The sequence below is a fragment of the Emydura macquarii genome, unplaced genomic scaffold (assembly GCF_026122565.2).
Source record: "Emydura macquarii macquarii isolate MOO-44397 ecotype Brisbane River unplaced genomic scaffold, CSIRO-AGI_Emac_v2 contig_2112, whole genome shotgun sequence".
Classification (NCBI taxonomy): Eukaryota; Metazoa; Chordata; order Testudines; family Chelidae; genus Emydura; species Emydura macquarii.
Window position 1 is genome coordinate 7,603 of NW_027132249.1, and position 10,383 is coordinate 17,985.

The following is a 10,383-nucleotide window of genomic DNA, read 5'->3' on the forward strand; positions in this document are numbered from 1 at the left end:
CAGGGGTGGGGGGCAAGCCCGGGACTGCAGAGGGACGAGACATGGGGGGCAGGACAGAGGCGGGGGGGGGGGGAGCGGCGGCTCGGCGCAGGAGGTGGGAACCATCCCCGATGTGACCCCGGCCGGGACATGTCAAGCCGGGCGGGCTGTGGGGCGGCGTGACCCACACACGTGGGGCTGCGAGGCCGGGACCCCCGCTCCGGGTGTGGGGAGTGGGACGGGGGGGCAGAGCCCGGCCCGGCCGGGGGGAGGAGGGGGCAGCGCGGGCCGGTCTGTGCCGGGCGGAGCAGCCGCAGCGATGGGGCGGGGCCGGGGGCGCCGCCGGGAGGGGCGCGAGTCGCTGCTTGGGGGGGCCACTAACGTCCGCGCTGAACCCGCCCCCCCGCAGGCCCCCCTTCACCCCAGCCCCCATCGCCCTGCCCCGCACTCACCCGCGCTCTGGTTGTAGCGCCCGCGCAGCGTGTTCAGGTTCGCGCGGAAGGTGGGCTGCGCGCCCTGGTAGATCTGCGTGTTGCGCTGCCAGTACTGCGCGTCCTCGCTCCGCGCCAGCCACTCCGCGCGTGGCTCCGCGCTGCCCCGCGCGCTGTCGTAGTGATCGATGCGCTGCCCGTCCACGTAGCCCACCGTGCTGAACTCGGGCAGCCCCGGGCCGGGCTCCGACACCCCCGTGTAGAAATAGCGCAGAGAGTGTGTGCCTGGGGGAGGACAGCGGGGTCAGAGCGAACCGAACCGACCGGCACCGAACCGACCCGCCACTCGCCGACCTACACGCCCGGCCCGTGACTGCGGCGGGCTGCGCGCAGGACCCTGGGCCCAGGAGGGGGCGGGCCCCACACAGCAGCCGGACGGGAGGCGATGGGGAAGGGGCCGGGAAGCGGGGGGAGGTGCGGGGCTGAGCGATGCGTAGGAAGGAGGGGGAGGGGCAGGGGGCGGGCCCAGGGCTGGAGGGGGGCGAGGTTGGCAGCGGGGTGTGAAGAAGGGGCCCAGCAGGGGTGTGGGGAGCAGGGGCTGGTTATGGGGCAGCTCAGCACATCGCACGGGAGGAGCCCCCCGCGGAGGGGGCAGGAGAACGGCGGGGGGGGGGGAGGAGCTGAAGCTGGGGCAGGGCTGCGGGGGGGGGCAGGGCCATGCACACAATTTACCGTCACTGAGTCACGCTGCGGCTGCCCCCAGGGCCCTGTAGGGATCAGGGGCCCCGTTGTGCCAGGCGCTGCATGGGCCCTGCCCCACAGAGCTCACAGCCTGATGCCCCCTCCCTGCCCTCGGGTTCACCCCACAGATCCACAGGCAGGGTCAGGGCCAAGGGGGGGAGGGGCACAGATCCCAGACAAAGGGCCTGGGGTGCAGACACTGACCCTCGGTCCCCTCCCTCCTCCCCACACCTTATCCCTGGGCAAAGTCACCCACAAACACACATTCAGCTGCCACCATCCCCAGCCCCACAACTCCCAGCTCTGCCCCAGCCCCACACCTGTTTGCTCCTGCCCCAGCTGCAGTCTGGCCGGGCTCTGACATCTCTCGGGGGTGTCCAGTCACCAGCTCAGGCTCAGTGTGGTTACATCAGAGCTGCCCACCCTCCCCCAGACCTGCCTGCTGCCCCCTGACACCCCACACCCCTGCCTGCCAGTCACACCCGGAACCGGCTGTCACCTCACACCCGCACCTCGCGCTGGGCCCTCCAGCCAGGCCCTGTCTGCACCTCGCTGCTTCTGTCTGCAGAGCAGCTCTGAGCCGGCCTGTCCCAGCCGCCCCCACAGCTAAACCCGGCCAGGCTCTCCCCATATCGTGGCTGGACCCACGCGACATCCTGCCCCGGCTGTGACACACGCAGCCTCACCCCGCTCAGACCAGTCACTGCGCGGCTCAGAGACCATCTCCAGCCCCTCAGTCTGAGCACAGCTCCCTTCGCTCGGTGCCAGCCCGGCTCCATCTGCTACCACAGCAAACAGCAGCTGCCGCACGTCACTCCTGGGGCCCTTCCTGGCCTGTCCCCTCCTGCCCCATCATCTCATTGGGTACCCAAACATCGCCTCTCACCCCCCATCGGCCACAGCCCAGCCTTCATCGCCCGCTTCTTACATTCACAAACAGCCCCTTCGCGCTGTCTGCCGCGCTGCCCCCAGCTTGGGAGGAGCTACCACAAACACCCGCAAAACTACCTCATCACCCTCCAAAATCCTCCACAACACGACACGACACTCTCCTTTGCCAGGGTCCAACAAAACCAGACAACAGCCACTGCTGTGCAGAGACCCCAGCCTGCCACGCTGCCCTACACTGCCTCATTGTAGGCCCCCGTCTGTCTATAGCCCTCTGTCCTCTCCTGTCATACTCAGATGGGACCAGTTTGTTCTGTCTGTACAGCACCTGGTGCAGTGGGGGCCCAGACTATGACTGAGGTTTCTGGGCACTGCCACACACACACACACAAAAAAAAGTGGTGACAGCAGTGCAGATAGCTCCTCTTTAAAAATGGCTGGTTTCCCCATTCGAGAGGCCCATCTTGTTGACCCTGTCTTTCCTGAAAGACTCTATGGGGCAGTTGGAGAACTGGGGGGGGGGAGGGGCATGAAACCCGAGAAAACGAGAGGGGAAGGAATTATTATTGGGGTCCCTGCCCTGAAACGCTCACACTCAGGCCGGCTCTACCAGGTTTTGCTCTGATTTCACTATTTCAGTTCGGGGATGGGACTTGGTTTTTTGTTTGTTCCTTTTGCCAAACTAGCACCAGAGCAGTTATTTGGGTACACGGAGCGTGACACCAGACAGCTTACTGCTGTAAACGCAGGGGAAGGATCTGTGCCGCTTTCACTGTGTCCCTGGTAAGTGCTCGTACAGACTTAGCTGTGCTGGGTTCAAACTGTATAAAGTGGTACAAACACGGCGTGTCCGCCAGTCCTAAAAGATCCATTCCAACTGTTTACACTTCGTTGTTAACACCTCGGCCTTGGCTACACACAAGTTTACACCAGTTTAAGTTGAAGTGTGAATTTAAACTGGGTTAGTTAAACCAGTGCTGGAGGCTGTGTGGACACTCCCATCCCAGTCTAAGGTGGCTTTTTTCAGTTTAGCTGAAGTTGGTTAGGCCTTGTCCACCTGCAGAGTTGCACCAGTATAACTAAATGGAAACCGGTTCAGTTCAACTGGTACAAAGTTCCCTGTGGAGATTCTTATTCCAATATAAGAGTGGCTTCCCACCACCCCTCCCCCCCCCAGTTTAGGCTAAATTAGCTTAAACTGACCTGAAGAAAGCCACTCTTCTTCCAAAATAAGAGGGTCCACAGAGGGGTTTGCACTGATTTAACTAAACCGGTTTAATTACATCAGAACGAGACTGTGTGTGGAAAAGCTCCTACTTAACCAAAGCACTGGTCTAGCAGCAGGAAGAGAAGCTGTCCCTGGTAAAGATCCAGCAGCCCGAGGCCCTTCATTTGAGGATGGAGAATTCCCACCCAGGGCCTGGTGCTCCAAGGAGACCTCCAGCAACACAGGGAAGAGGAGACTTAGAATAAAACAAGCCGGGAAAAACCCTTTGGGGCCTTCACTCTGCATTAGGGAGCAGCAGCAATGGACACAGACCCTATTTCCCCCTCAGGTCACCTTTAGTGTAATGGGCACAGGGTTTTTTTCTGCCAGTGAAGAGGGCCCAGCGAAGCACCGATGGAGCTGGTGCTGGATACAACCTCATTAAAAGGAGCCAGACCCTCCATGATCCCATTAACGTCCTTCTCCGCGCACACCCCGACTCCACAGGCCCCAAGGCAAAGCTCTGCCCCACTGGAGTTACGCCAGCCGTGGGTGTGACCCCCTGAGCTGAGGGCCTCCCGTTTCCTCAGTGCAGGGGCAACCACTGCCCCCCTTTAATTCCCTGCCCCTAATGGGGCTGCACTGGGGCCAGGCTGCACTGGGGCCCAGCCCTGTGTGTGTCAAACCCAGCCTGGGACTGAGGTGCTGCGAGGGAACAACGCCGCGGCTTGAACCACTTCAAACAAACCCCCAGACCCAGCCACAGCCTCACCCAGCTGCACAGCGGCTGCCGAGCTACGGGCCGGGTGTCAGAGCTGCTGCTGCACCGAGCACTGGGCACAGCCCTGCCGTGGCAGAGCCACGTCCACACTAGGGAAAGCAGGAGCTGGCTACCCCTCCCCTCCCCCACCCCACCCGGGTCCCGAAGCGCTTTATCCGCCTGTTACAGGGGATCCCAGCAGCACAGACACAGCAGCCGGTCCGGGCCCTGCAGTCGGAATCCGGGCCCGGCGCGGCTCGTGACCCGGGAATCTGGCCTGTGACACAAACCCATGGATGCCTCTGGCCGGCAGTCTTGCGGGGCTGGGGGGCATGTGCAGCGCCGGGCACCGCGGGGCCGCGCCCCTCGCCAGTCAGTTGCCCGTCGCGGGGAGCACGGCGCTGTCACCGCGGCCAGAACCGGGCCTGGGTCCATCCCGCCTGGTGCTGAGCGCAGAGCCCAGCGTGCCCCCCCCCGGGCGGGTCAGAGCCAGGGTCCGTCCAGCCCGGCGCCCAGTCTGCCCCCCGCCCCCGCAGGTCCGGCCCCCCGCACTCACCGCAACGGGCCCCCGGCAGGGCCACGGCCCCCAGCAGCAGCAGGCGCAGGGCCAGCGCCATAACGCCCGGTCCGTAAGTGGTAGGGAACAGCCCGCGACTAACCGGGCACCCTGGCCGCTGCAGGGATTGGCCGAGAGAGGACCGGCCCCTCCAATAGCGACGCGCAGGCCCGGCGCGTCACCGGTCGCTGGGCAGAACCCGTATGGGCAGGTTGGCCCGGGAAAGCGAAAGTCTGTGAGCGGCGCTGGGTGCAGCGGGGGAACCCGGGCCGCTCCCCGCCCCCACCCCTGACCCCCCCCCGGGCCACGGGCCCCGCCCCATGGCTAGTGCACCCAGGCCCGGCCGGCTCGGGCAGACGGGCCGCTTCGGGGTCGGGAGCCCGCCCGTTACTGCTAGCGAGCGTGCGTCTACACGGGCTAGAACACGACACCCGCCCCTCCCCGGCCGGGTGCACACGGGTCCCGGTTCAAGCTTTTCTCCGCAGCCCCAAGGGCTGGGCTCTGATAACGGAGCCGAGAGTCTCCCACACTCAGTGACTCCAGGAACGTCAACGCTTGCCTCATTTAATGAAATACCCCCCCCCCCCCCCCACCCCCCCCGGTGACGGGTGATAATACCATCATCCCAGCACCCCTAGAGCGTTGTTGGCCCCATTTCGTGGCTGGGGAGAGAGGCACAAAGAGGGAAGTGTCTGATTTGCTGTGTTTCAATGGCACAAATGGGAACAAAATCCAGGAGTCCTGGCTCCCAGCCCCCTGCTCTAACCGCTAGACCCCACTCCCCTCCCCCAGCTGTGATAGAACCCGGAAGTCCTGGTGCCCAGTCCAGCCCAGCCCGGCCCCCAGCTCTAAGCCAGGCAATGACAATGACCAGCCCCTGGTGTGTTTTCTTTCTGTTTACAAGTCACTCGGATGTTTACATCACTTCTGGGAACTATTATTGGTTAGTCTCCTCCCTGGGAACGTGGCTCTGGGCCGTTTGCAGTTTGCCCCGGCTCCCTGTGATTTCCCCGGCTGTGCGGGGCCCAGCACCCCGCATCCTCAGCCATAACCCCCTAAACCTTGCCCAGAGAGCCGCTGGGGCAGCTCTGCCCCTGTGGTGCCCCACCCTGGGGCAAGTGCTGTAGGCGAGGGAGTGCCAGGGGGAGCCAGGCCACTGACTCTCTATCCCCATAGGCCTGGTTCCCCTGCCTGGCACCTTGCATTGCCAGCGGTACCTCTGCAGACTGGGCATCGACACACCCACAATCAGCCCACCCTGGGCCGGCATTTCCCACTGCTCTGCCCTGGCCGGAGGCAAGACAATGGTCAAACCAGGCCCCGTGCAGTGGCTGGGCCGGGATCAGAGACACGAGGCTCCCTTTCTCCTCTCACCTGGGAGTCTGGCCTGAGACACCCACCCCCTAAATGCGGCCAGGACAGGAGATGCAGGGCAGTGCAGCACGGCCTGAAACAGCCACTGAGGCAGCAGCAGCACTGGGAGGGGGGATTTGTGTGACCGTGGTTTGTTTCAGCAGCTACAGAGTGGGGTCTAGTGGGTTAGAGTGCAGGGGGGCCGGGAGTCAGGACTCCTGGGTTCAATCCCAGCCCTGGGAGGGGAGTGGGGTTTAGTGGGTCAGAGCAGGGTGGGTCTCCAGGACTCCTGGGTTCAATCCCCAGGTTTGCTGCTGCATCACTGTGTGAACATACAGCCGGGCTCCTTCCCCCTCTGTGCAATGGGGCTACAACGCTCCTCCCCTGCTCCGGGGCTGGGATTCCCCAGCAGTGACTGTGTGCGCAGCTTGCAGATCTCTGGGTGGAGGCGGCGCTAGGTGGGCAGAGGCAGTATCAGCCCCCCATGAACAGAGCTGATCCTGATACGGTTTTGCTATTTCCAGCCGCCTCTGAGAACTCACCAGCATACCTGAAACGCCACCCCACCCCTGCATCACCGATTCCTCCCCTGCCAAAGCAACCTGCCCCCGCACACAGGCTGTGACCTTTGCTCCGGGGAGGGGTTTTCACTGGAGATCCCCACCCTGGCTTGTGAACCGTTTGGCTTTCAGTTTCAGGGCTCTGGTGTGGCGGGGGATTATAGCACCCAAACAGGCCTGTCGGAGCTCCCTTCCCACCCATCATGTGCTCTGCCGGACCTTGGTTGCTAACCACGCCCTGTGTTTATCATGACACAAGCAGATCCTTGTCTCTCTTTGCACCTGGCCCTGTGACTCACCCTGCCCGGGGTTGGATGGGGGTGCCAGTGCTGTAGGTCGGTGCGTAGGGCCCCGGCGCCTGGAGTCATGTTACAGTCTCAGCATCTGAGCTGGCATGTAGCACAGACGTCGGTTTCTAGCCCTGCTGGTGCACAGTACTTGAGAACGTGACCTGAGCGTAAATGGTGCAGTGACGCTGCCTGGCCATGCAGAGACCCTGAGCCTGTCGCTCTGAGGGGGATGGGAGCTTCCCGGAGTGTGACCAATGCAGCAGCATTGCCTGAGTCTGCAGAGAGCCTGAGCCCCTTGCTGTGAGGTGGGCACTGCCTTGAGTTTAACCGGGGTCGCCAGACAAAGGAAGGATTATTAGCCCATTTTACAGATGGGGACCTGAGGCCCAAAGGCTGGGATTTTCAGAGGAGCCCAAGGGGTTTAGGCACCCCATTCCCACTGAATTTTTCACATCCAGAAAATCCAATGACTGGCCCAAGGCCCCATCCAGGAACAGAACCAAGCTCTCCTGAGCCTTACGCCCATCAGCCTGGCCTGTGCACTCCTTGTTAGCACAGCTAAGCTGCTCCCTGTGGAGCATGAACGCAGCAGCTCTGAACTGGGGCACGCACCAGGAAGGCCGTGCAGAGGCACTGGGGGGAGGGATACGGAGGCTTTGCCTGAATTCAGAGGCCCCCTCTGGCTGTTTAAGGACCTGGGCAGATGCTGCCAGCTCCCCTTGGCAGGTCAGAGCGCGCTGTGGGGTAACCTTAGCTCCCCGCTGGCTGCCATATGCAGGGGAGAGCCAGGAACAGGCACCGGCGTGGGAGGGTGAGATCCAGGCGTCCGTGGAGCTGGGAGGGGCTGGCTGGAAAGTCCCATCTCACGTCGGCATCTGTGCTCAGCTCAGACCAGGGTCCCTCCCTTAGCCAGTTTGGGGGTACCCCACAGGGTGTCGGAGCCCCTCATTATACCAAAAACCCAATGGCACGTCTGAGACTAATGGGGCAGGGTCACACATGGAGACCCAGCATGGACAGGGGGGGGGGGGTCAAGAAGTCCCACAACTAGGAATAGAACCCGGGAGTCCTGGCTCCCAGCCTCCTGCTCTCCCGGAAGGCTGGCAGGGCTCCAGCTAGTCCTGCTCCGTGGGGGGTGCCCAAAAGCCCCGGCGAGGCCATGGCCCCGTACACAGCAGCTTGTCAGCATGCCGGGATAAACAGTTGCTCTGCGGTGCTGAGTCACTCTGGAAAGTCCCTCGGTGCCCGGGCTGGGGCTGGCATCGTGCCCTGTCTCCTGGCACGAAGCTCTCGTGCCCCCTGTCGGCCGCACGCCGCCCTCTGCCAGGATTTCGGCTGATTTCCGAGAAATCACCCGGGCGTGAGGGGGACGGTTGGAGCCAGTCACGAGGGCGGAAGGAGCCTGACCCCGTGACCCCCCCCGCTAGGGTGACCAAACATCCTGATTTTACAGGGACAGGCCAGATATCCAGGGCTTGGTCTTACTGTGTTACCCCCCACCCCTTGTCCTGGTTTTGCACACTTGCTCTCTGGTCACGCCCACGGCCCGTGCAACGCACTGCGGGTTGTTCACACAGGAGCAGCTGGGCCGGAGACAGAGTAAGGGGGGGGCGACCCCCACTGCCCAACGCTTGCCATGCAGAAATCGCAGGCCGCCCGCCACCTGGCACAGACCCCACCACTAACCCTGTGGTGTTAGCCACCCGCAGGGAACTCCCAGCCCCACACCCGCTGCCGTTCCTGGCCCCTCCCCTGAGCTACGGGCCCAATTTACCCCGCTGTAAATTCAGCTGGTGATCCTGGGTAGCAGGAAAGAAGGGAAATTGAACTAGAGGGACCCATGGTCCAGTGTGTGTGTGTGTGTGTGTGTGTGTGTGTGTAGGTGCGAGGTGTGTGTGTGTGTGTGTGTGTGTGTGTGTGTGTGTAGGTGCGAGGTGTGTGTGTACCAGACTAGATAGGCCCATTGGCTGTTCCAGGGACACCGGGATAGATGGGCCCGTGGGTCTGACAAGGGACGAGTGGTGAGTGGCGCAGCGCTCCTCACCGGGGCTGGGGTCAGGGCTCGGAGCGGCACAGCCGGATCCCAGAGGGACAGACGGCTCAGCACACGGCGCTAACACACACCGGGAGAGACCGGGAACGCCACCGGGAAAAGCTGGCAGAAGACAAACCTGAGTCGTCTGTGCAAAACTGCTCCGTGAAGTTGGGGGTGTGAATGAACTCTGTGAGCGGGTTCAGGGCAAACACAGCAGGGCTCTCAGGGCAGGACATGGGGGAAAGCCTGGGAAAGGGGCTCACTGCCAACGGGGTGGGCAGGGAGATGAGAAACAAAAACCTGTGAGAGCCGGGGACTCAGGAAACAGAAGCCTCAGGGTGTCGGGGTCTGAGCTGGGGAATCTTTGTAACAGCCCAAATACCTGTATCACATAGACCTTGACACCCCAAATCCTGGTAATAAACAGCCCCCAGCACCCCCAAATCCATGTCACAAATAGACATTGACACCCCAAATCCCGGTAATAAACAGCCCCCACACCTCCAAATCCATGTCACACTTGGCCCCTGGCACCCCCAAATCCCAGCTCTCACTGAGCCTGGCACCCAGGGCGGGAGAACTGGGGGCAGGAGCAGGGTCTCAGGGCTGGCAGGGTGTGTAGCTGGACGGAGGGATGAGTGGGTGCTGTAACCAGGGCAGAGAAGGCGGCCCCTTGAACCCGGGCTGGGGGGGCTTTGTTAGCAACATGGGACAGAGCCCAATGCGCCCATCCAGCCCAGTACCCAGATCAGACCGATGGGCTCATCTGCCCTGGTGCCTAGGGACCTGCTCTGACAGAAGAACACAATGCTTTCCTCTCTGGAGAACTCAGTAGCCATAAAAAGTAGTGCCCGGAAATCTGCAACAATTCCGCTTTGCTGCTGAAGTCTATGCTATGATTTCAAAATATGGTGTAATAGATTATCCCATGGAACTCCCTGCCATATGATATAAAAGCCAAGGGCTCAGAAGGACACCAGACAAGTTGAGACATTTCTATCTAAGGCTGCAGCAGACGAGTACCTCACAATCCTTTTATCCTCACACCCCTTCGGCAACAGGGAAAGGTTATTATCCTGTTATTATTGATGGGGAAACTGAGGCCCAGAGAGGCTAGGGTCACACAGGAAGTGTGTGGCAGAACCAGGCCTCCCAGGCTAGCACCCTAACCTCTGGACCAACCTTCCTCTCCACATGGATACGCAGAACAACTAGCTTCACACGGGGATTCAAAGACATAGCAGCTATAAACCCCCTACCACAGCGTAGGAGCCAGTCACTCACTGAGGGGGCTGGAGGTGTGAGGAGTACAGATTTACTAAGCGGGGACCGGTCAGCCTTTGTCTTGATTGGCTGGGATCCATCACCCAGGCCCTACACTGCTCTGGATCCCTCGTTGCTGATGGAAACACGCGATCGCTGCACAGGTCGACGTTCCCTCGAAAGCCAGCAGCTCCTGGTTCTGGTGCCCGTTACTGGAGGACGCAGGGCAACTTTATGGGCCAGTGCCCGGAGGAGCTCAGAGTGTCCTCCGCAGCCCTGACGTCTGGGGAACAAACAGCCGAACAGCCCTGTTCCCATGG

The 10,383-nt window shown here is 62.0% G+C and overlaps 1 protein-coding gene across 1 annotated transcript; it reads right to left on the minus strand.

The window, feature by feature from the left end:
- Positions 1 to 431: 431 nt before the first annotated feature.
- On the minus strand, positions 432 to 4,641 carry LOC137160042 (DLA class I histocompatibility antigen, A9/A9 alpha chain-like; the record flags this gene model as incomplete). The annotated part of the gene is made up of 2 exons (XM_067558495.1): positions 4,563 to 4,641; positions 432 to 695 (listed from the first exon to the last, which is right to left on the minus strand). Coding segments are annotated over exons 1-2 (325 nt in total), but the record flags the coding sequence as incomplete, so codon positions are not given.
- Positions 4,642 to 10,383: the final 5,742 nt, after the last annotated feature.